At 53.6% G+C, this 26,145-nt stretch overlaps 1 protein-coding gene across 1 annotated transcript in view; it reads right to left on the minus strand.

Annotated features, from left to right (window-relative positions):
* The window catches only part of TLX1 (T cell leukemia homeobox 1), an 11,000-nt gene extending 8,122 nt beyond the window's left edge, over nucleotides 1-2,878 (minus strand). The window contains exons 1-2 of the mRNA XM_026851507.1: nucleotides 2,849-2,878; nucleotides 1,316-1,559 (exon numbers count right to left, since the gene is read on the minus strand). Of these exons, the coding sequence (XP_026707308.1) occupies nucleotides 1,316-1,559; nucleotides 2,849-2,878 (274 nt within the window). The remainder of the gene's footprint in view (nucleotides 1-1,315; nucleotides 1,560-2,848) is intronic.
* Between the last annotated feature and the right edge of the window lie 23,267 nt (nucleotides 2,879-26,145).

The raw sequence follows: 26,145 nt of genomic DNA on the forward strand, positions 1-26,145 counted from the left end.
CAAAAAAAAAAAAAAAAGTATTTAGAGCAGTCCGCAAACTCCTCCAGCCCCTCACCTCCTTGTAGTCGCTGGCTGCCCGCAGAAAATGGGTTTCGGAAAGGGACGAGAACGGTCACAACTCATCGCACCTACGGGCGCACGCAATGTAGGGGCCGCGGAGCTCCGGAGGGCAGGTCGGCCTGCAAAACCCTCACACCCCCAGCTGCCTCCCGCCGCCCCGGGACTGACCGGCTCGGCGCAACAGGCCGGGGGGGCTCCCATCCCTCCCGGGCCCCCCGGCCAGGGGTACCCGCAGGAGGGGGGAGAGCGGGCCGGTGGCCGATGGGGGCTGAAGTGCCGGCGGCTCTCTATGAATATTCAATACTGCCGGTTGCCGGAGGAGCATCTGCCGATAAATTATTGGTCCTGCGGCACCAGCCCCTCTCTCCACCGTGCAGAAATGCGTGTAATCCCATTAGCCCCGTCCCCTTGGCCACCAGCCCCGCTAATGAACGGCGTCTGGCCGCCACCCCCGAGGGCACCGACGACACCGGGGGCTCTGCCCCGTTATTAACTCCCAGCTTAATTACACTCTCCGTGCCAGCTAACACAGCCGTGCCGTGAGGGAGCAGACGTGGGCTGGGACCGCGCGTCCCTCCGCCGCCTCCCCCTGGGTCTCCCCCTCTCCGAGAAGCCTTCGACCCCTGCAGCATCCAGGTCTGTCGCGACACATAGGGTGGCCGGCGTGACACCGCCCCGATCCTGCGGCTCTCCCGCGCCCATGGGGGCTCCTCGCCGCCCCCGGCCCCGGCTGCCGGCAGCTGCCTTGTTTGTTAGCTCGCCGGGGGAGCGGCGGATGCTTTTGTCTCCTGCCCTCCCCGAGCCCTAGGCCTTTTCCCCATTAGACAAACTCCTGTTTTGCCAACAGATTTGTGTCTCTCTCCTCCCCGTCCTCTCCTCCTCTATCTTAAAAGCAGCCCTCGGGGGCAGGGGCTCAGGCAGCTCCGCAAACGCGGTGCAGGCAGGGAGCCGGCACGCCCTGCCGTCTCCGCTAACAAAGTAGCTTTCACTAATGAACAAGAAGATCCAAATAATAATGGTCTTAATTATTCCAAACATTGTTACGGGCTTAGCCATAAAAACCTCAAAAGCCTCCTCGGTAAATCCTCGCGTTTATTTTTTTTTTTTTCTTTCCCCCTTCCCCTCCCCGAGGTTAATTAGCACGCAAAAAGCAAATACAAATTATGGCAGAACCAATGGGTAAACTTAAATCTAATTTGCTGCTGTTTGCATTAGCCTTTGGAGAGGGGGGCCGGGCAGGAGGCCCCCCACCCACCCCGCAGGCAGCTGCCGTACAGGTGAGCGGCTGCGGGGGCAAGTCCTTGCCCTGCCCGGGGGTTCCCCCCGTCCCCAAAGTCTGAGGACTTTGGCGGGTTCAAACGCTTTTCCTTCGCCGGCTGAAATACACCCGAGCTCTGGCAGGGCAGCTCTAAAACTCGCCGCACGTCGTTTGCAGCGCAGAAGGTACGGAAGAACAGAGCGCGTTTGGGATGAACCGTGACAAAAAACGAAGCTATGACCTAGAAATAGAAAAATCGTCGGGGTTTCCGAACCCTAATCCCTCTCCCCGTGGCACAACGCGCCCGCCCCACTGCACCCCACTCCTCCCGCCCCCCGCGGGGTAAAACGCCGGCGGGACCTGTGCCCCGGCACACGATCGGCCATTTATGCAAATAGCATTCTCCACACTTGTAACTTTAATTAATTAATTGCATTTTCCACTATTGTATTAATTGTATTTTCCACCTGTAATTAGTTGTCATTTCCAGTGCTGCAGCCCCCCGACTCTCCGAGCGATCACAGGGAGGAGGCAAAGCCGCCGCCAGCCCAAAGGTTTTGCGGCTGCTGTTTCTAACCGCCCGGGTGGGATCCCGAAAACAAGCTTAGAGAGAGCGCGACAGAAAACAAACAAATTAAACACGGTGTGTAAACAGAAGTCGGGGAGAAGAGTAGGTAACACCGGTTTTTCAGTCTCATTTTCAGTCGGGTGTTGTGTGAAGTCGCTGTTTCATGTCACTGCTCCCTCCACCACTTTCCGGAGCGGGACCTTGCGGGACCCCAGCAGAGCCCGCAGTGCCTCGCTGGGCGGTGAGGGTCACCCACGGGCACCGGGGGCACGAAGGGACGTGGGTGGTTGCAGGTCGGGAAATGAGCTTTATTTTCTGGGGACAAACACTTGGAGGCTCCGAAAGGGTGGAGCTGTCCGAGGCATTAAATAATCTTCCAAGACGGCTCTCTGCGTGCCGCTGCCATAGCTGAGCTCAGTACAGCACCCCCTGAGAACCAGGGACACCTTCCAGCAGCTCATACCCTGCTGCAAGGTCCCCGCAAAATTGGAAGTGTCAGGAACTGGGGCTTCAGAGGTGGGGAAAAGGTGGACGCTGAGATATGAGCTGCCAGGGTTGAGGATGTTGTATCCAGGATAAAACTCTGCCTTTCAGACCCTGCTATCAGTCTCTGAGGTGCCACACAGAAACGCAGGGCTGGCTGGGTGGATTTCAGTCCTAGGAGAAATCCTGATCAGTCATGGTGCTTAGCGGGCAGCATCCTCGGAGCTGAGCCCCGAGTACAGCCTCACCGGAGAGCCCCGCAGGTGCAATTAGGAGTAAGAGCTAACTCAAGGCAGCGAGTGAGCTCGCAGCGATATTTGCAGAGAGATACCAGGAGAGTGCTGGGGTCCGACACAGCCTAGTGCAGGAGGAAGAGCTCTTGCAAAATCCGGATCCATACCCCAACCTCACTCATTTCCAGGAGCAGCTCAGTGGCAAAGCTCAGGCTTAGACAGAATCCCATCAAACACGAAACTTACTTGCGGCAAGGGGAGCAGCAGGTTTGACATCCCCTTCTCAGGCTCCCACAATTCCCCCAGCATATTTTTTTTTTCCCCAGGACTTTTACTGCTCAGAGGAGATGAGTCAAGACATTTCCTTCTCCCCTTTCATAAATATTGCATCTCCCAAATGCAATTACCAAGGGCGAATCGACACAAGTGTTTGCTAAATAAGATTATGTGATAATGTTAATGTATTTTATGCCTGTGCTGTGACACCAGACAATCCCCCTATTAATAACAGCTCAATGAGATGTGGAAGTTCTTAACAGGGTGCTTTAGGGGATTGGGGAATTTTTTGCACCAAGGGAAAGGCAAGTGCAGTACCATGGCATCGTTGTGAAGAAGAGCCATTCCCAGGGATCAACCGAAATGGCAAGTGGAACCAGAAGTGGCCCAGAGGGTCCAGTTGTGCTGTAGGTAACACACAGAGCGGTTAGCTGCTAACAGGGTGTAAATCACTCACAGCACTTCATAGTGCAACAGGCCTAGGGAGATTTGTGCACATTATGATGATCCTGTGACTGAATTAGTGCCTGGCTATCAGCCATGCATTACCTAGCATTTGGGGGCCCTGTGGGCTCATCAGAAGTGCTCTGTGCTGGCCCATGAGTCCCCAGCTATTAATAACAGGCACAGCCTCACCTCTCTCCCTAGCCAACACAAGACCAAGAAAAGCAACAACAAAACCCATCCCTCAGTCTAATTTCCCACAGTCAGAACAAAATACCCGCAACAAATCTTAGCTCTCCTCTGCCAATCTCCAGCTCTCACCTTTATCTGCTTGTCTTTCCCTCTCTCCAGCGGCCATGTCCATCTGCTGCCTCCTATTGACCCATCCATCCCCTGTGGTCTTCTGCCTCTATCAAATGACTGTCAGCCATGTGCCCTTATGTGTGTGGTCAAAAGTAATGGGGGATGTTGGCTGCCCAGCCTGAGATATTTAGATGTGTCCTGGTTTTAGAAAGTCCTTTGAAAACTCCGTACTGTGCAGCCCAAGCTTTTCCAGCGGTCCCTGCTCCCAAGGCCCACAGGTTAACATTAAAACACCAGCTCCCACGTCCACCCATCTGCCTCACAACGAATTTGCAGGACGCTGTGGGAAACACAGCCACTTGCTTGTGCTGAGCAGCCCACAGGACACCACACTGAAAGCACCAGCAGCCCCTGGCCTCCAAGTCAAGGATTTCCCTGTAACCCTTTCCTGCTTCAGCCCTTGAGCTGACACAGTGTCCCTCCCAGAGCCACTGGCCAGAGCTTGGTCCTCTGGGTGGCAGGGCCATCATCCCCGTGTTGATGCAAACAGGGTGATACACGAGTCCTTTGCCGCCTTTGATGCTTCCAGGGCAAATTCCTCCAGAGCCTGCAAAGTTTGCCTCTCTATTTCACATTAGCACTAGTTTGTAGCTGCCCTCTGGCCCCTGGGGTGGAAGGTCAATCCTTTATTTACTTAGTCCCTCACTTAGTTCATCTGCAGCCCTTTCAGTGCTTCGAATAACAGACACAAAGTGGGCTGCTAACCTGCTCCCTGGCCAGGAGTTCCCTAACTCCTGTGCTGGGAAGAAAAGCATTGTCTTCTCCGGGTGATACCAGTGCAGCACAGCAAAGCAAGCTGGGCAGACAGCAGCTCTTTCCTACCCAGGGACAAGATCTAATTCAGCATGGAATAAAATGGGGGACACAGATGCTTCCAAGCACTGACATGCTCAGATTAAAAATCATGAATGGTATGGGAAAATTAAATCCCTGACATCACCTTTTGCCTGGCAGGTCCTGCTTGCTGGTGCCTCTGGAGCTGGTTGCACTGAGTCCTTCGCTGTCCCATGGAACAGCAGTGTCCCTGGACACTGCAGCAGATTGTGCCATTGCCCTCTGGAGTAACCCACAGCCTGTCCTGGGCCCATCGATGCTGCTGCACCTGTAGAATCCTCAGCAGGCAAAGCATGAGCCCTGTGCTGAGCTGGGGAATGTGCCAGCTCCAGGCTTTGTGCACAGCACAAGCAGCTGGCTCCCCCCTGCCCAGTGCCCTCTCTGCTGTTAGAGCATCCCCAGAATGTGAGAGCCCAGTGGTTCCCAGCTGAGCCCTGGACCCCCGGGGTGGCTGATGAGTGTGCTCAGAGACAGAAAGTCTCCCACAAGCAGAGTGGTGCAGCTCTGTGGGGCTGCCACAGCTCCCCTCAGCTAGGGCTGGCCAAAAAACCAGCAGGTTTCAAACCTTGTCTGCTTGCATGAGCCCAGGGAGTGGCATGTTCCCAGCCCAGTCCCACCTGGGGACAGCCACTGCTGAGCATTTCTCCTCGCATTCGGGATGCTGCAGCTTGCTGGGGTGTGGCTGAGCCTACCCTCAGTGCCCAGTTGTTTGCAAGTAACACCAGACTAGAGGAATCATTAGTAGCAAGCAAGCCTTATTAATAACTAGTTATCAAATCATTACTGTTGAATAATATTCATATTAAAAAGGTAAATTAAAGTACTTCTCAAGCACTCCTATACTTGTGCAGGGTTTAGGCTCTGAAGAAGCAAATGAGGGATCTTGACTCTCTCAGAGGAGACCACACACCAGATATCTGCACAGGAGCTGGAGGACAGTCCCATCACACCCTCTCCTAACAGCAAGGGACCTGCGGTGCCACTGCAGGCTGCTGCAGCGCTGGCTGCGAGGAGCAGAGCTGGCTTCCGAGGGTCAGCCAAAGGCAGACACAAAAGGGGTTTCCTTGAAGGCTCTGGGAGGGAAATGTGCCCTTTGCCTGGGTGCCCCGGGCCGGGTGTTTATTCAGGTCCTGCAGAACCATGCTGCAGCAGGAAAAAACAGCCCCCCCACCTCCACAGGCCCGGCCAGAGGGTCTGTGCATCCCCCCTGAGCTTGTCCCCAGGGTGGGTGAGCAGTGCCTTGGCTCACAGCCATGCTGCTCATGTTTGTCACCACGGGGGCTTTTTTTTAAAAAAAAAAAAAACAAACCAAAAACAACCAAACAAACAACTTTTTATTTCTGTGCTCTCTCTCCTTTGGAGGATGGGAAGTGGCAGCTTCTTTGAAAGGAGGTTGGGATTTGGGAAGGAGCACGAGCTCATCCATCCTGACCCCCCACCGCAGCCCTGTCCCACAGCATCCTCTGGCTGCAGCAGTGCCAGCTGTAACCCAGCACATACTCCTGGGAGCCTGGCTATGCCCAGCATGTGCCTGGCCCAAGAAGATCACCCCAACAAACAACCAAGCCCCTGCTCTAGGGATCCCAGCAAGCCCCAAAGCTGTCTGCAGCTGACATCAGGGGAGGGAAGGGTGACCCCAGCTTGTGTGTGCTGTGGTCCAGCCCGTCCAGGCTTCCAGAGGACAGAGATATCCCAGGCCACCTGGAGCCCAGGGATGGTGGGATTTCAAGGCAGCACTAAACTCAGCTGTAGCATCCCCTACACAGCCACCTTTTGCTGGGCAACCAGGAGCAATCAGCTAAACAGGAGCAGTACCCCTTCTGAGGGTTATAGGGCCAAGGCTGAGCTGTGCCCCAGGTGCTCAGCATTTAGTAGGATTAAACTCTCACAGCAGTGGGGAGCTTTTATCAGTTGGAGGATGTTACTCTGCATCCTGATTGAGTGCTTCTTGTGTTCTCAGAGTGAGATGTGTTGCTGCTTTGATTGCATTATAGGATGTGACAAGCTGATCCCTGCCAGGAAATTAATGAGCCCCAAACACCTTGCCTATCCATCACCATCCCAATCAGCTACCTAATGCAGAACCCATCCCGGCTGCGCACCCAGCACTGCTGGGTATTGAAGGTCGCTGAGAACGTGGAAGCTTCACTTTACAAGGACCTAATGGTGCTGCCAGGCTGGCAAGGGCCCCAGGTCACCATTGGGCCAGCACATCCCAGCCCTGCCTATGCTGCAGCAATGGCTGTTTCTCTTGCTGATGCCTTTGTCCAGACTGCTGTGTCTGCCCAGTGCCTGTTTTCCCCATCTATTGCTCATAGGAGTCCCCGAGTCCATCACAGTCCCAAGTGCCAGGGATGTGGGGAAATGCTCTATGACTACCAGCAAACTCAGACCTCACGTTCAGTGGTGATTGGGACAGGTTAACACAAAGCTGAAAATGAGAGCAGAAAACCTGGGAGGCTGGAGAAGTGTGTCCTCACTGAAAGAGAGCAGAAATTTGGGTCAAAAATTGAAGGAAAATGTATGAAAGTGGTTCTAGGATACAGCAGTGGGTAGAGCATTGTCCCAGAACTGCATTTTCCAGACCAAGGGCTCAAAGGGACACTTGAAAAATGCTGACAAGTGGTAACAGTTTTCAGAAATTTTGATAAAAGGAGCTAGAAGGTCAAATGGATGAAGGCACTTCCAGTTCCTGAGGGCTGGCTGTGCCCCCCAGGGTCTGGTCCCCGTGTGCTGCAGTACCAAAAATGATACCTAATTTGCTTACAGCCTTGCACAAGTTTTTATGAAATGCTAGTGCACCACATTTGCTCATGCTTGCAGCTTGCAAGGTGGATCCCCTGAAGCTGCTAATGGGTTTTGGGGCACTGATGCTGAATGTCTGATGCTTAGCATCATGGTGGCGGTGAGACGACAGCTCCCTGGGCTTGTGCCAGGCGAGCAGCTATCCTGCCTGCCACCACAGCATCCCGCTCACGTGCCCCACTGCATCCATGTCTGGGGCTGCCGGGGGACAGAGGGGTGCTGGAAGGTGAGGGAGATCGGGGTCCCCACCTCCCCAGGAGGAGATGCCCTGGAGGGGATGTCCCTGCTGAGAGCCCTAGTGCCTGGATGTGGCCATGGGCAGGGAAGAGGACCAGGCTGGTAGCCACTTCTGTCTTGCAGCAATGGAATTGGGGGAGCTGAACAGCACTGAAACCCCAAAACATGCCCCACAAAGACTGGTGAGAGCAGACTCTGGGGGTGAAGCCATTTGCACAAAAGGTGAGGCCAAGTAAAGCCCCCATGGGTCTTCATGGGGTGAGGGCATTTGCAATGTCCTTTTGTACCTCCACAGAATGTGCAAAGAGTTTGGGCAGGAGACAGGGAGTCTGGTCCCAAGGATGGGGTTGGGTCCCAGGGATGGGGATGTCTGCAAATGCTTTCTGGCGGGCTGCTTCTTTCCTTGAAAAATGGAATTTCATTAAATCAGCTTTGAAGTAGTGGGGGAAATTTCCACACTGTGCTTGCACTTTGCTTTGTCTCCATTGGATAATTATGAAAAATACAGCTTTCCAAGCATGTCACTTGCTCTTCTTCAACTTAAAAATTTCTCTTCCACTTCATTCTCCAGGCAGTATCTTTTACTTCATCTCAGCTGTGGAAAAAATATTAAAATCTTCTATATCTGGTACTAAAAGAAAACAGAGACAAAAACTTTCCAGTTTAAAACTTTCTCACCATTAAAATAAGGACCAAGTGAAATATTTTTTCCCAACCATCTTTGTTCCTCTTGAAAAATTTCAAAGGGAAAATAGCCACCAAAACACAGTGGTTCAGTAGTTTCCTCCCCAAGCTGATGGAGATCTCTCTAGAGGAAATGTGTCCGATAAGCTAAAGTAAAGCCGCCTCCCCTGCTTTATCTCAAGCAGTGTCAGATGGGTATTTCTAGCAGGATCTCTCTGGACACTCAGAGCATCAAATTACTCTCCGGTCCAGTACTCCTCCACTGAACTTTTGGAGCTCCCAGATCAGTAAGCTGGAGACACTGGGCAGCCGTGCTGCAGTGGGAGGTGGTGTCCCTGGCTGGAGGGAAGGACTCTTGCTGATGGCAGGCAGATGTGCATCTCTGACCTTCAACACAGCTGCTTCACTAGAGAGGGCTGGGGATGCCCCAGGAGCTGCAGCCCATGTCACTCAGTGTGGCTGGGAAGGCCCTGTTTCATCATGGGTTTTTTGGTCTTAGGAAAGCTGCCTCGGTGCCTCAGTTTCCCCACAAAGTGTTACAAGCAGGCACCTCACTGCTGCCTTTCCTAAAGCAAAGTTGGACCAGAAATACTTGTATTTCCTGGCACTAGAGGCATCTCAATTTACCCCTACATCTAAAGCCAGCAGCCCTTGATTCTGCCCCTACATGGGGCCTTGCAGGGAACTGAACTCCTAAAAGCATCCAGGTCCCAAAACACCCCGTGGCTCAGACCAGACACCTGCTGCCAGCCTGGCTGGGGCTCAGATGGCAGTCATGAGCACAGGACTGGTCATGTCCTCACACTGGCTGGGTCCATTTCCCCATCTTGGGGCTTGCTGCTAATATTCTCACTTGCCCAAGGAAATAACCCCCTTGGCTGCCATCACTAGGGGATCAACCCGCACCTCCATCCAACATTTCCCTTGGGTATTTGCATCCAGGTGCAATGGGGATGCCCATCCTTGCCACAGAGAGAGCCCAGCCCAGAAACCCTGACCTAAAATGAGGCCAATTACCCATTAATTGATGCCACTTGCTCCCCAGTGATTAATTGTCAAGAGAAACCATGTCACATTTTGCAAGCCCAGACTCCAGCTCAGCGACACAGAGGGTCCTTTATCAGCCCTGGGGCCAGCTGCGGCACCAGCCTGTCTGAGCCAGCCAGGTACCTTCACATCCCTGGGCTTGTTTGTTTTGGTGTAAGCCTGAGCATAATTGGGGCTAAAGAAAAATACCCACAGCAAAACAAATGTGGCGCCAATGATGGACGCAGCCCTGCAGCCAGGACGAAGACAGATGGGAGGAGACCCTGTCCTGAGAAGCCCAGGTGGAGATGCTCGGAGAGTTCAACACATGGCTGTCAACCATGCAAATAATTTCCAGGGGCCTCTGTGAGAGCAAAGACCCAGGCCAAACATCTCCTGAAGCCTGAATATGCCCAGGAGGCCTGGATGTGCCCAGGGTTAGAGGGAGAGCCCTACTACATCCCACTCTGCCCTCCCAGCCTGGGGAGCAGGGCTGACTGTGCCAGTCACAGGACTTTCTCATGGTTTTCTTTGCCCCAGCTCCCCCCAGCACCACCCTGAATAATTCATGTACAAGACAGAGAAGAGGATAAATCACAAGCAATGATTAACATGAGTTATTTTACATGCTGGGAAGATCTATCGGCCTGGCTCCACCAGGTTGCAGTGATTAATGCAGCACCGCTCCCCTGGATGGAAGCCCTTACATTCAATTACAGATGCTGGGGGGCTCCTGGGCAGCAAGAAATCAAACAGAGATGAGACTGACTGGGGAGACTCCAGTCTGCTGTAAAAGATTTTGAGTGGATCCGCCCCATATTAGCCTCAATCATATTTAACAGGGTTTAGACAAGCTAAGAAACCAAACACACAGAAAAATCAGGCGCACTTTGACGTTCCCGTGCATTTGTGATTTAGTGCAAAGCCATCAAAGCTGGGTCTTAGGTCACGTCCATCACGCAAGTCTGCAGGTTTATCAGGCCAGCCCCCTGATGCCCTAGGAGCAGACTAGTCTGGGGTGCAGAGGCTATTTTAAAAATAGATTTAAAACCCACAACATCCTAGCTTGATTAAAATCAATTAATTTACTACTAACAATTTATTAACATTAATTAATTAACAAACTGAATGCTATTTTAATTCCTTGGTAACAGCTGACTCTGAATGCCCTTTTTCACCCTGTCCAGGGCTGCCTCTTGTGATGCACTGGTTTCCAGGCTAGCCTGGGAGCTTTGCTCTTTTGGGGCAGGATCCCTCCTGTGCCCTGCAGGTACCAACTGATTTGTTTCTGACAGCCTTACAGAGATGTTTCTGCATCTGCTGGAGGGGCCAAAGAGGGGAAGTTCTGGGGGTTTGTAGCTGAGCCCTTAACAAGCTCACATCTGGTGTGATCTGTTGTGGTTTGAATCCAGATCCTGGGCTGGCTCTGTATAGTGATTATTTTTTGCTGTTTGGTCTCTCTGCTGAGCTATACCTGACTCCTTCCTCCTTGTATTGTTGGCCTCAATAACTAAAGGCCTGTTTATTCAGATCTAGATCTTGCTAATCAATGTAACATCAAATTTAGGAACAGGGAAGCCACCACTGAGCTGCTTCCATGTGGTGAGGCTGTAACTACGTTTTTTAGAGCCTTGATCACATCAGACCAGCAGCACCCATTGAAAAGAAGGGGAAAGGCTGTGGTCACAGGCCTCTTGGCAGGAAAGCCTCCTGCTCTGCTCACTAGGGTGCAGCTCTGGTTCCCTCCACAGCCTGGCCAGGCTCTCGTTCCCCACCACATGGCACAGTGATCTGCCGGGGAGGAGTTATATTAGCCCAAGCCATTAACACAGAAAGTTATTAGTAGGCTCTTGGGCAGAGTCTATTTTCATATTCATTTGGCTAATTAAATGTAAATCATTGCTCAGGATTATCATGAAGGATCCCAAGCCCCATTAGTTAGCCTGTATTCACAGGGGGAGAAAGGGTGTCACCCCCTTGCAGCAGTGCTTCACAATCACACAGGACATGCTTGCTGTGCTGTGGCATTGAGGGGCTCTGTCACCCACAGGCAATGACAGACTGAGTTATATGGGCTCCAAGAGGCAGACACCACTTCTTTCCACCCGTGTGGTGTTTAAAGCAGTGACATCTGGCCATGACTCTCTGTGATGGCAGGGCTTGGAAGATGCTCTGTGAGTATCCTGGCCATGATCAATATTTGGAGCCTGCTGGCCCTGGCTGCCCTCCCCAGGGCCCTGTGGAGCATATGGGTGTTTCCAAGCCACCAGCTAGTGTTGCAGCAGCTTTTAGATGCCATGGATCTCCTCACAACATTCCTCTGCTGGTCACATAGGTTGAAGCGATGGGAGAGTCCGGGGACCTCTCCAGGATCACACCACCAGCTTGGTCCCTGTGCCTGTGTTGGGACCTGACATGTTACATGGCGGTGCTACAAAATCACCAGCAAATGGGATTTTCTGCTCCAGATGGGACACTGAAGGGCTGCAAGTGTGGATAGAAGGGACAGAGGTGGATGCCCTGAGAAGCAACATGGAGACGCTTCCCTGCGGCCAATGTACTCACAGGAGGGACATGGTCTCTCCTGAGTGCTGGCCTCCTGCCTCTGTTTACAATGTCCCTTGTGTTTCAGTCAGGGCCTCGCTGCAAACAGCAGCATGGCTGGATCTGGTTTCATTATTTTCTCAAAGCAAACAAACACAGACAATGTAACCCACTGCATCGGCCTGGGGGCACCAGAGCAGGCAGGCAGGCTCCGTCCTCCATGGATGCTGCATGCAGCTGGCCCCAGGCTGGATTGGGTGCTCCAGGCTGCATCCTCCATACCCCTTTCCTTGAACAAGGCTCTTTCTTGCATCCTGCTGGTGGAAGAAGCTGTCTCACCTCTCCTCATGGCAGGGAGTCTCAGGGCTGCTGTGCCACTCACCCGATGATGAAGTCATGTTTTGTGTGGTATGGGCAGGACAGAAGTCCATGCCATGCATGGGTTAGGCTAGCAGGGCTGCCCAGAGACCCACAGGCACAGAACTGCATCTGCAGGGTGCTCCAGGATGGGCAGAAAGGGTCAGGGCTGAGCTGCAAAGCCAAGGGCAGAGGAATGTGGAGGGGTCCAGGCTGGGGGAGATCGCCGGGCAGAGCTGATCCAGCCCCACTGCTCGGTGTCTGCATTTCAGTGCCCACGGCAAAATCCACCTGCCACTCAAAGCAACCCTTCACCCACCTGCCCTGCAGCCCAGCTCCGGCTGCATGTCCTGGCTGGTTGCAGACAGATGGGCTGGGAGCGGGCCAGGAGGAGGCAGAGGATCTGGGAGCCACAGGGGGCTTTGTCCTTTGGGACAGCTAGCAGGCAGAGTGAGCCCGGGCTGCCTGCGTGCTGCTGCGGGGACAGAGTCACAGGCGAAGGTAGGTCCCTACCTTCTGCCTCCAGCCCCATCTCAAGGCTGGGCAGGCAGCTGGGGCCAGTGCTGCCAAGGGTCCCCAGGTACACTCACTGCCTGGTGGCTGGGACATAGCTGTTTGCTGCAAACAAAGGTGCAGCATTGCACTCTTCCTCTGAATTCCTTGTTTATTTGGCATACACCACCCAGCTTCCTGGAATCCAGCTCAGCGCTGGTAGCTGGCAGCATCTGCCAAGCCGGGCACACACCTGTAATAAGCCCTGCAAGGTGGGGAAAGCAGGGGATGGTGTCCCTGGGAGTTCAGAGACTATGTACTGTGGGCAGCCTGTGCCTCCTGCCTGCAGTCCAGCAGGCAGGGAGGGAGCAGGGACCTTACTCTCCATTGCCCCCGGGTACCCAGCAGCCGCCTGCCCCACATCCTGCCTCTGTGTCAGCTTGCAGCCTCACCACACGCTGGTCCCTGCTGCCTCCTGTTATCAGTCGCTGAAATCCCACCTGTTTTCTCTGCCGTTTGTAGTAGTAGCCCTGTCTGTATTAACCCCTGACCCCACTGAGCTGCTCTTTTCTTCTTTCAACAATTGTGTTTACCAAGTGCTTGGAGATCAGCTTTTTTCTCCATGCCAGAGCTCAGCCATCCTGTCTCCAGCCTGGGATGCTTCCTGGCCCTTCCCAGCTTGGAGGGTCCATGGCAGCTGCAGCCTGGCACAGGGATGCTGCTCCTGCTAAGCCAGCCTGTGAGCCAGAGCAGTCCCAGCAAAAACTGGTGCTTGCCTCTTTCTGGGAGATCTTTGGAAGAAGACCCCCATCCTCTCATGTCCCTGTCCCCACCGAGTTCCCATGGGACTGCAGTCTTGCCTGAGTACTAACAGGGAGGGTCCCAGCCTCACCCCTCCCAAGCCTCGGTGACCTGTGCTCCTGGCTGTGCCAGTCCCAGCTGGAGAAGTCAGACCTGCTTGGGATATCAGGAGTAGGGACAGGAGAGGGTTTGGGGGTGAAGGCCAAGGGCAGAGGGTGTGAGGTGATGGAGCTTCTGCAAACCCCCACCAAGCCAGCCTGCCCCAGCCTTCAGGGACTTCCCTTCACTCTCCTCCCCTCACTCACCCTTCCTTAATTATTCTTAATGGGCAAGCTCATAAGAGCTTCTATTAACTTTATTACCAGATCAATTAGTGCTTTCTTTCCCCCCTCCTCCTCCCCCCATGCTAATAATCCCATCAAATATGAAGACAGCATCCACACTGGTACCCAGCAACCTGGAGAAGGTGCTGGGAAATGCAGCCTAGCCTAAGCTCCAGATGCTCTGTTGGGCACTTCTGAGATCGATGGATCCTCCCCAAGACGTGGCCCAGAGAGGAGGGGAGGGAGTGAGGGAGGGGGGAAGATTAATTGGAGAAGACTTTGGCACTGAACAGCTCCAAAATCTGCCAGCATGAGCTGAGCAGGAGCAGCTTGGCACTGGGATGCAGCCCTCTTGCCTGCAGCCCTGCGAGCTGGCAGGGTCGGCATAGCCGGCAGAGGATACAGGTGTTTGTCGGTAGGTTGGGTGGAAGGAGCTGCGACATCAATCAGAGACTTGTGGGACGGCAGGGATGGGGCTATGGGGACAGGAGATGGGGGAATGGCTGCAACCATGTACTCTGAGCAGAGGGGAGAGGACACCAGCCTGGCACGGGTGTGAGAGCAGTCCCAGCCCTCTGCTCCATTCTGTGTGAGACATGAGGGAGGATGGGGACATCCCTGGGGCACACACCAACCATCACAAGAAGGCTTCACAGAGCCCAGCATCTCCTTTGCAGAGGGAGGGACATGGAGGATGAGTGCTGGCGCTGAGCACATCATCCAGCAATCCTTTCCCAAACTCTGCCCCCTTTGGGAACCCACCCCAAGCACCCCAAAGGTGAGTGCCCCTCTCAGTCCTCGTCTCAGCCCTTGCACACACAGATATGCTGGATGCACAGATATGGAAGCTGGCTGCGAGCTGCAACCATACTGGATGCCCTGGCTCACAGCATGGCCATTGCAGCCTGACTGACAGCCCTTGAAGGGGATGTGCAGGGAAACTGTGGGAGCGAAAAGATTTTTGAAATGTTTGACCGGGGGACCTTGCTTGCAAAGTAACTCCTCTTGTAGGGATGCCAGCTCCCACCCCAGAGTGTTTCTCCTACCCCTCAGCTGCCCACGCAGTTTGTTCCAGCCTGAAAGGTCCCACTTGAGTATCCTGGAAAGGCCACAGCATTCCCAGCAGCCTGAGCCATGCATCCTGCTTGTGTCATGCTGATGGCTTGCAGCTTTGGCACTTGGAAAGGACGCCAGGGCCACTGCAAAACTTCAGCCTGCCCAGGCCACAGGGCAGCATGGCTCTGAACCAAAGAGCTACAAGCCCAGGGGCTCAGCGTAGGCTGTCAGCCCCTTGGCCATCCGGGACAACCAGAAGGGCTGCAGTACGGGGAGGACTCATGCCAGAGCCTTTTCATTAAACAAGCACTCACACTTGGATGGGGTCCACATGGCCAACAAACACTAGAAGCAGTCACCAATGCATTTGGGCCATGCTCAGCACTTGGATTCAAAGCTAGGACCAGTACGAGCTGGTTCACCTGGCCAAGTGATCGGACAACATGTGTTTGGCCTGGCAAAAAAAAACCAACAAAACAACAAACAAAAATACCCAACCAAAACCCAACAGCTTTTGGTGGCTGCTTGCAGTGATTTCTGCATGGAGACATTGCTCCTTGACTACATCCCCTGAGAAGATGTCCCCAGCCAAGGAGGAGTCAGCAGGGGACAGTATCCTGCTCTCCTCATGTAAGGAGGTCCCACTGCCTCCTAATGTCACAGGTGGTTTGCTATGAACAACCAGCAACTGGGTGCACATTTATAGCCAGTGATCCCATGGGGCACCGGGGGTTTCCCAGATGCACTGCAGTGCTGGCTGCATGCCCCAAACTCCTGCTCTTTCTGTCATCTTTCCAACTGGCCCAAGTTTAGCTCCTTCCTGAAACGGCCCATTCCAGGGTCCCTGGCTGGACTTGCCTCTGCTCTCAGCTGCAAGTCTCCTTCTCTCTGTGGAGCTACTCCAAGACTCTGTATTCTTAACCTTGAGCCTGTAGGACCTGCCCCATCCGCCTCTGAGTCTGGAACAGACAAAGTCTCTGCACAGCACCTGGCCAGCACAAGGGTGTCCAGCCCTCCTCTGCTGCCTGCGGGGTTGTCACTCACAAGGCTCAGAGCAAAGAGGCTCAGCTCATAGCACTGCATCTGCTTCATTTACACTCCATTCCTGAGGAAGACCTCCAGAGAGAGCTCCTAGCCTTCATCCGTTATGGGCTCTGCAGACTCAGTTCCATGAAGTTTCAATCTGCAGCTGACCCAGAGTGACTCAGTGGCTCTGTGACCCTTTGGGGACAAGTGAGGACTGTGCCTGCCCAGGGAAGGTGTCCTGGAATGAACATCACAAGCCTGGGGCCAGTCCCAGCCCTGGGGCTGGCAGGGAAGAGTAACGCCACCGCCATGGGTCTCAGAAGAGGACGAAACCCTGCCAGAGTCTTCTCAGTATCAGTCAGAAAATTCAGTGTTAGTGCTTGGAAAACTGACCCTGAAGGTTTCTAACTTCATGGCCAAGGGCTTCCCCTTTGCATGGGGATGTGGCGGGTGCATGAGAGGGAGAATGATACTCTGCTTGGATGGGGCCATCACTGCTGGGGACAGAGGAGGGAGCAAAGCACTGCTGCCCCCTGCCTAAACAGGCCTGGGAAATAATAGTCAATGTGAAAGGAATTAAAAAGGCTTCTGCATGTGTGCGTGTGTATGTGTGTGCGAGTCCTGCCAGGTTAATACTGCTGCCTATTCGCCTGACAGCTCCAAGATTGATTACCCGCCTCAGCGCTCTTTATAACTTGATCAGTCGAATTAATCTCTGGCTGCGGGCCCATCTGATGCCAGGCATCACAAATTTAATTTGGAGGTGTACGGGATCTTTTATTCCTCCCTCCTTCTGCCCCCCCATCCCTCTCTCTGTCCCTTTCTTCTCAGCTCGCCAGCACGCGTGATACTCCTGCCACCATAGGGATGACCCAGACTGTCAAGCTTCCTCAGGGCTGCAGGGAATAACATCATCAGGTAAACCTATGCTACCCACAGGAAAAAAAAAAACCCAAACAAAAAAAAACCCTTAAAAACACAGAGGCCAAAGCAGACACTAAGTAAGACATATTAATGTACTAAAGACTTAATGAAGTTGGGGGGGGGAATGAAGGGGAAAGTGCTTACTTTATTAGTTTATGGCCGATTAATGGGAACGGTCATTACAATGATGGAGATGGATTGCTCCCATCAAACACAACCACCAGCCCCTTTCAGAAGGTAGAGGGATGCCGGTGTTAGTGCCTCACTGCTCACTGGGGTTTAAGAAGTGGGGTGCAGGTAGGGAGGGGAGGTGGGCTCAGGGTGGGCAGGGCTCTGTGAGGATGCCAGGAGGAGTTGGGAAGATGCCATGAGATGGAGACTGAATGAATGGGGGTACAGGTGTTGGGACTGAGGGGTCAGTGCTTTTAGAGGAGGAATCCTGCAGAGGAGAGGAAAGAAAAGAGGGAAAGTGAGAAGGCAAAGGAAACTCCATGCCAGCAGGCAGCCCGGAGACAATTTCAGGGTCCCAAAGGTGTGTTCACCTTCCAAATCCAGAGGGTTGGCATCTCAAATGCATTAGTACTCAGCTCCCAGCCAAGGAGGGCACAGGATAGACAGACAGACTGGCCAGAAGCTCAGCTCCATGGGTGGTAAGCAGCTCTCACACCCTGCCCCTCCTGGGCTCTGCACTGGGACCCCCCCAAGTGGAGTGTGCAGGAACAGGCCCTGGCCAGGATGTGAAAGTCACTTTGGTTCACTCCAGAACATGGTTAAATACCTGCTCACAGCCCAGGTGCCCTGTGGCAATGACCCAGAGGTCCCCAGGCACCTCATGATAATCAGAATTATCCAATAACTCTCCAGCCTCTAATCGGTAGTTACCCTTTAGCTCCCTGGGGCAGGGCAGTAATTCTCACCCTGTGAGCTACACTACAAGGGCTGTTTACTAGGGCCAGGAGAAAAAATGCAGAGGGGAAACTCACACTTGCATCTTCTCAACAGCTTTTGATTTCTCCTATACAGTGTTTGCAGCCGCTTTCATTCACCTCACACCAACATTTACACCAACCATGAAGGGTAATTTACTTTTTTGCCTTTAATGTCCAGAATATTTGCAGTGAAGACAGGAGCTGGGAGACAGGAGGGCACATCTTAGACATCTGTGCAAATTTTGCTGTTTGTCTGGAAAGCTAAGGTCTGTTGAGCTTCACATGTGGGTGAAAGGGACAGAAGGAGACATCTCTTGTCTTTTTCTTGGATGCTGGGGTCCCAGGACACAGCCATGACCTGCTCTGGCAGCCTCCTGACCCATCTGCCCAGGCACTGTGTGGCGGAGGTGGAAGTGCATCTGCCAAACCCTTGAAAGAAGCAAACACGCACTCAAAGCAGCTGACTTCCCTGAGTAACCTCACTTGTGGCTGTTCCAGCTGATGTTACACCCAAGGTCTGCCCCAGCCTGGGGCACTGGCCATCCCTTCACCGACTACCCATAGCCCTGCTCCCACAGACCGTGGCTTTGGGACCTTGGGACTTGGGACCAGTTTGTTGAATACGGTGGTTTGTGGGCTCACAGAGCAGTGGGAGGTTGGCTTTGCCCTGCAAGGTTACCATAAAATTAACTCTGAGGAGCAGTGCAAGGGTCTGATGGAGCAGAGTTGGGCCACAGGTTTCAATTCTTTCAGGTCCTCTCCCAGCCCAGCAGCTCTCTGCCTGCGTACGTTACCTGGTGCTTCAGCCAGTTTCCCATCTGATTGCTGGACAAGCCTAAGAAGACTTGATCTCCGGATCTTGGTGGAGCAAGCCTGGCCTGCAGTTTGGTGTTGTGAAGGATTGGGATCACCCAGCTGCTCACTTGTCATCCCCACCAGTGGTCAGGTTCAGCAGCAAGGGAAGGGCTCGACAGCCGCACACGGACATCGAGCAGTGCTGCTGCTCTACAGCTTCCACGCGGACTCGCAGCCTTTCATCATTCCCGAGTGATGAATAACCACTCTAATGAATGGAGGGAAATTGGATTAGTGCTGAACACCCATGTGCTTAAACTGTGCCTGATTAAACCCCCATCTGTGCAGGGAAAGGCCAAGTGTTGCCGCCACTCAAAAGCCAGGGAGCTGGCAGCACTTGCACATGTCCTCATCTGCAGCCTGTTCGGACATTTTAGGTGTTCAGAAGCATTTTTCCCCTTTAACCCTGGCAAACTACCCCTTGAAGACTGAACTGGAATGTTTGGGGCTGTTTTTCTTCAGCCTGCTGACTTGTTCCACATGGATGCTTTTGCGGCTAGAAGAGGGAAGCTGTACAACACTTCAAGTCATCTCTGGGCTTGCTACCGAGTCCCTGCCTCATCTGGGAAAAATCAGTCTCATACTCCATGCCTCGGTTTCCCCATTTCCAACTGACATGAGCAACAGCTTCTTACATTCAGAGACTGTGTTTTCTTTAAAGCAGAGACTGTCTCCCACTAGTAATTTGTCCCAAGTTCTGGCCTGTGCAGAAGCCACCCTCTGCCTTTCTTCATGGCTTTTCACAGACCCCTTAGAAACAACCTAGGGACACCAATGGGGCTGACAGTTCATAAGATATGGGTGCCAGGACGTGCAGTAAGAAGCTTGCAAGGACCAAGACTCCAACTAAAGAATTCCAGGCTAGGAGAGATGCCAGGATCCTCTGCAGTTTCCTCTGAAGTTACCCAGGCCAGGTCATATCAGCCTGCCTCCAAAAGCCTGTACCACCTGTTACCAGCTGTAACTTGGATTTGCTTAAAGCATCTCTACAACAAAAACACTTAGAAAAGGAACCCAGTTTCCTCTGCAGACAAGAGTAGGCTAAGCCACGTATATCTTGGTGGATGGGCTTTTTTCAGCCCTACTCACTGCTAAAACAACTGGAAAACAAAATGGATCTTGTTTTTAAGCATTTTTCTCTTGGTTTGAAACAGGTCCAGATTAATGTTTTCCCATTCTCACTTTCATGAGCCAGTCCTTCAGCACTTGGTGATTCCTCCTCACAAAGTGACCAGGGGCCCTCATGCTCATTTTGATAAGTTCAATCCACCAGACTCTACAAGTCTTTTCCTCTGGGCCTGAAATCCCACCATGGTTCTTCCCTGTGCCAGCTCCAGTGGCACCTCGATCTTCCCATGCAGAAGATGGCACTGACCCATCAACCCTCCATCCTGGGAAGCTCACAGCTGGATTGCTGCCCCTTGCTGCAGACACTAGGGACAGCAGTGGGACCTGGTGCTGGGTTCCTACCTGCTCAGAGTCCTGGTTACTTGGGACCCTTTTTGGGGAGGAACAGCTGCTGTGACTCATCTCATGGGCAAACACCACATGCCAGTGCTGTCCCAAAGACACATCCCAAGGAGTCCTTTCCACTCCCCTCCCTAGACACAGGACTTTTCGTGTCCAGGGCACTGCAACGCACTGCACAACAGCACATCCCACACTGGGATCTGCCCTTCACCTGGTTCCCAGCTCTGGCAAGTGCTGCCCCAGCCTCCCCCAGCCTCCACACACTCACATGGAGGACCAGGAGTCCGATACATCACCTGACTGTGAGCCACGTTGGATCAGCACGACCCAGGGTTTGGCTGCCAAATGCCTTTGGCATTGATTTTCTCTCACGCTCTTACAAGATGAGGCTGGAACATCTGATGAATGAGCATTGGCATGTAATGAAACACAGTCACTGCTCTGATTGACAGCCCAGCAATCCTGCAGAAGAACCAAGGCGGAGACAGCCAAGCCAGACACCAACCCCTGGATGGCTTTTCCCGATTTCCATGCAGGGTGAGTCTGTATTTGTCCCTGGGCTTCACTGGGTTCACAAGAACTGTTGTGTTTACATCTCATGGAGCTTGGCCACTAATGCTGCTTTAATTGCCAGGCTTCTTTGCTACCAGGTCCTGAGCAGGCAGGTGTGTAGCTGGCTTTGTCAGCTGTGCAGTGTCACTGCTGTCCCAGCCTTGCTGGGAAGTGGCTGTGGGGCCACCTGACCCCAAGGATGCCAGCACAGGGGCCTACAGGCTCCCAGGACAGGGGGCTGCAAAGACCCAGGGGGATGTTCAGTACCATCCCTTGCCAAGATGGCATTACAGTCCAGCACAGCATCACAAGGGACCCCAAAAGCCCCCAGCCCCTCTCCCCACTTCATGTCCCCATCAAGGAAACTTTCCAGTCCAGGACAAGGTTGCCATCAAGGATCTGTCACAGGTAATGGGAGCTCAGGCTCCATAACACTCAGGTTCCTGCCCTAGACCTCAGGCACAACCTGGAAGCTCACCCTGGGGCTGGGCTGGGACTACCCATCCAAGACCACCCTGACAGCTCTGCTGCTGCACACCTGTATTCCATCCACACCAGAGACAACTTTAACTCCTAAATCTACCAAGAACTGTGCCATGAAAACCTGGACCCAGCCTGCCTGCAAGCACCCCAAACAAGCTTTGTTCCCCAGCTCCGCAAGTGAGAGTGGTGGGGAACCCTTGCTAATGCACCCAGCAGGGAAGGGCTGCAGGTGCCAGCAGCTCTTCAACCATAATGAAAGTCTCAGGTATCCCAGCCTGGCCAAATCACCTCCTACAGATGCAGCACAGCGCTGGAGTAGCAATAAAAGTGTCAGGGATGTCTCCTCGTGCATCACCAGACTGCAGCATTTCAGGAGCGGCCTGCTCAGAGGTTAATTATTGCTTCCTCTCTTCCCCTCTCGCTCCCAGTTTAAGATGGATCTGACTGTCAGGAGGGGTGACAGATGAAGACAAAGCACAGGTACAGCTCCCATGAACTCTGCGCCCGCCTGTATCATCCTAGAGCAGCTGGGAGTGTGTGGAGCAGAGCTGGGGGGAGGCAGAGGCGGGGGTGAGGAGGGGGGAGAGTTGAAAAAGCAGCAACCCTACCAGTGCTGGAACGGATCTGCTATAGGGACGTGGTGTTGCTGGACTGGGAGAAGAGAGATTACAGCTTCTTTTGCCCCACTCTTATGGGAGAAGGATTTTTTTCCTCCTTGCCTCTTCATGCAGTTTCAGGACTTCACATAAGATTGACAGAGACCCTTCCCCAGACATCAAGGAGAGCATGAGAAAGAGCACATGGTCAGATGCCTTCTGCTCCATGGATCTCTCATGACTGCAAACACAACCACATATTTGATCCCCCTTGCGATTGAATGTAAGAAAATCTGGGACCAGGATCCCAGCTCTGCCACCATCACAAGTCCCACTCCACAAAGCAGCCTCTGGCTAGAACAACACTGGTCTTTCCTGTGGAAGAAGGTTTGGAGGCACTCTTATGAGCAGTCCCCAGCAGGTAGGCAGCTCTGAGCATCCCTCCTCCACTGGAGGGGGGAAGAGATGACCATGATCTTTCTCTCTGTTTCCCAGGATGCATCCCTGTCTCCAGAGAAGCTTTCGATTTTGTTGGCCTGTTTTGACCACCTTTGTCCTAGCAGTGACCAGACTCACTGCCCAGGAGGCACCCAGCCCTGCTGTTCCCAGCAGGGACAGGACAGAGCTGCCTTCAAAGTAGCTTCTCTCCATTTTCCAGCCAGATGGGGAAAATCAGTTCCTATGCAGCAGACAGGAGCTCATCAGGCTCTCCCAGGAAAAGCCAGCTGCTTTGCCTCCCAGGCAGTTTTTTAGTAGTTAAGGGATGCTGTGACAGGGGAACACGTGCCCTGCTGTTTCTGGTTTTCCCCACTGCCCCCACACAGGAATTCCCCAGGCATCAGGAACAGGGGCTGGCCTTTTCCTCTCCAGAAGGATTTGGAGGAGCTTGTCAGGAAGATGGATTTGTGCCCCTTTCCCTGGTGCTCCCTACAATCTGGTTTAGCTCTCACCCATGCAGAGGGGCTGCCAAAGCAACTTTTGGCATCTGGCTTCAGGGGGGCTGCAGGCTGAGAACCACAAGCCTGGGAGATGCATTGGCTCCTCAGGGCAGAGCAGCACCCAGGTCTGCATCTCATGCCTTCCCCTTGCTTATGAGCACAGACACTGCAGCTTGTTCAGAGGGGTAGAGCCATCCCTAGGCACCAAAATTACCCCTGTTCCCATTCCCTACTGGGTTTGGACTTTATCCCATGCCATGAGCTGAGGGATGAGAAATGCCAGCATTAGCAGTTTTCATCCCCATAGAAAGGCTTTCACAGATGACCCCAATGGGAAGGTCTGCCTTGAGCCATTCCCAAACAGTGCCTTGCCTTTCCTTTCCAGGCTTTCCGGCTGTTTCATCCTCGTTTGATGCCATTTAGCTGCAGTTGTTGAAGGAAACATCACTTCAAATTAAACCAAAGGGGAGCATTTCAGCTGGACAACTTTGAAGTAGGAGGTTTTGATAAAAGCCTGTATTTCCTCCCCCTCTTGATCTTTTTTTCTTCCCCCTCTCCAAATGGTGAGCTTTGGCATGGCTGGTCCTGAACAACCAAGGGAAAGGCTGTGGCTGTGACTTCCTCCCCGGGGCATCTCCCCTCACTCAGCCTCTCCCCAGGACGACGGGCTTAATACCAGCAGCTGAACCCAAGACAAATCCCTCCATATCACCCAACAGATGTAAAGCAAAGACACCCAGAGGTCCTTTCTCCCTCCATGTGCACCCGGAACAGGCCAGCACCCTGGTGCTGCACCCAGGTGCAGAGCCCAGAGGTATTTCTAAGGATGTAAATTCCTAGACGAGAGGAGCAGCACAATTATCCTAACCTGCTGGTAGCCTATATAAGCATACACTGGGGCTGCCACATTGCAGCCAGGGTAGGATGGCCTCTCCAAGCCAGAAGTGATCTGCCTCCTTTATACCATGGGAATAAATAAGAAGATACTTTTAAGCTGACATTCAGTTAACTCCTGCCTTTCAGACAGCTCCCACGACCCCAGGAGGTTCTCATCTCCCCAGCTGCTTTTCTGAGCCCTTTCAAACACCAGTGCTCAGCCCAAGGCAGGCTGGGCCATCAGTGCACTGAACAAGCCAGGGCTATGCCCAGTGCCTGGCAAGACCCCACTGCTGTCCTTGGATGGAATCTCATCTCCCACCTCCTCCTCGCCAGCCCTCCTAGAGGGTAGCAGGAGCACCCGGGATGCAGGCAGCACATGTGCCTGCCAGGGAGGACGTATAGGGAAGGCTGAAGAGCTCAGAGTGTGTCCCTCCCCATGCGACAGCTAAACGAGCCGAGACAATTAAATGTGCCATTTGATGGCTGCCTGGCAGAGCCAGAGTCTCTCTCTCTTTTAATAAAAGGCCTCTTTCCCGAAGTCGCTCAGGCTGCGGTGAGGGCTGCAGCTTGTGAAGTGCAAGAGCCCTTCACATTTAATTAAACAGCCCATCCAAGCTTGCCTCATGTCGGCAGAGCTCACTGTGCTGCCAGAGGTGCTGTGGCACCTTGCTCACACTGCAGCCCTCACTGGTGAAACGTTCCTACCTGGGCTGCTTGGATACCCCCACCCCCTTCCATCTGCACCCCCAGCACGGGCAGAGCCAAGCCCCAGCTTGTCTAGACAGCACAATGCCATGCCAAACCAAGCTGCCATGCCCTCAGATACCAGTGCTCAGAGGGTACTTTGACCTTGCAGAGCTGCCATCCCCTGCAATGTGAGCCCTGCTCTCCACAGGAGTTGAGACCCAGCAGCTTATTACATGTGTACTATAGGAATGGTCCTCTGGAGGACTCCAGGGTATGAGACAGCCAGAGACAGGGGACCATGGGTCTAGCCCCATGTTGGTGCATACCAGTCCTCCACATCTCTGACCTGCAGCTACGGAGGGCACCCTGCAGCCAGGGTGCCACGGCCACGGCCTCCCGGAGCCCTGCACACAGTCAACACTGGCTTCCGCCTGTCGCCAGCTCTGGTCCTCGTCAGCCCGAGGAGGGGAAATGCCCTTTTCTTGCCCAGGGCAGATAAGAGAGATGGATAAGTGTAGGGGCAGAGGGGAGGCCAGCATTTGGGTAGCTTGACTGGCTTTCTCGGAGAGCACTTGCTTTGCGGAGACTTGCAGTTTAACCCTTCCTTCTCCAAGGCCAGGGCGAGCTGGTGGTGGGAGAAAGCTGGAGTTTTGGACCACTCCTGGGGACACCATCCTAATGTCCTTGGTGCTTTTGGCCCTCTCCCCATGTTTAAAGCAAGCCCTATTGTGCTGGCATCAGCAGCACTCATTTCTGGCTTCTCCGTCCTTGGACAGGACAGGCAGCACCCTCCCTCCCAAAATGCTTGCAAGGAACTGCAGCTCCCATCCTGCAACTGTAGCAGCCCAGCACCTGATGGTTTGTTATCTACAGACACGGGGGCTTCCATCCACTATACTTGCAGGACACAATACACCAGGGTTCCCAAGACCCTCTTGGTCCCACTGACCTCAATCAAGATGCAACAGATTTTTTTTTTCTGTGTCTTTCTCCCCATCTGAGCTCTCCTGGCAGGGAAGGACTGGCTCCAGAAGAGCCTGGAGAGATGTTGAAAAACCACCGGAACCCTCCACCACATATAGCAACACGTGGCTGCAAAGCAGGAAGGGTGGATGGGAACAGGAGATGTAAGTGTCCCACTTCTGCCTCTCATCCCAACTGTGGCTGGGAGAAGGAAGTTATTAAAGTGGAGGGCTCAGACTGTGCTTTGGATGTTGACATCCAGCCAGAGGAATTTTTGGGGCTCTCACTAGTAGCCCGAAGTTGCTGTCCCATACTCCCCTCTCAAGTTCCCAAACCGGCCGAGCCCAGGCAGCCAGGGAGGCTGCTGATGGGTTCGAGCACTCCCCAGCCCCCCAGGGCTCAGGGGCTGCTCTGCAAAGATCCCATCACTCACACTTTCAGGCCTGCCAAGCCAAAGGCACAGTAATTGCAAGCCAGATACCCCCCCAGACACACTTCCGAAACAGTGTGCTCCAGCAGGGACCAGGCACAGGGGCTCCCATTTCCGCCTGCCTTTGGCTGTTACTGAGAAGAGAAGTGACAGAGAGCAGCCCCGGGGCAGAAAGGGCTTCGAGGAGAGACAGCAACCAGCACTCCGATAAGGCAGGTCCCTGCTGAGCATCTCCTTGCTTCTGAGATAACCCGCTCCAGGCACTCTCCGAAAGGTACCTGTGCTCCCTGCAGGTTGTGCCCCAGCATGCATTATTTGCCTGCTCCTGTTTGTCCCCCTCTCCCCATGGGATCAGACCCCAGCCCCACACTCCAGCCCCATACAGAGGGGAAATACCAGCCCATGGGGAGGGGTGCTGGACATGGTGAGCAGACCCAGGACATCAGATGAGCATGTGAGCTAAGATATAACCAGGCCCATGTCCATGCCATCCTCACCAAGGGACGGTCTTTCCCCCAGCTGACCATGGGTGAAAGTCAAAAAGCCTTGAGTTGCAAAGAAACTCCACT

Source organism: Athene cunicularia (genome assembly GCF_003259725.1).
Source record: "Athene cunicularia isolate RWA chromosome 6 unlocalized genomic scaffold, athCun1 chr6_part1, whole genome shotgun sequence".
Taxonomy (NCBI): Eukaryota; Metazoa; Chordata; class Aves; order Strigiformes; family Strigidae; genus Athene; species Athene cunicularia.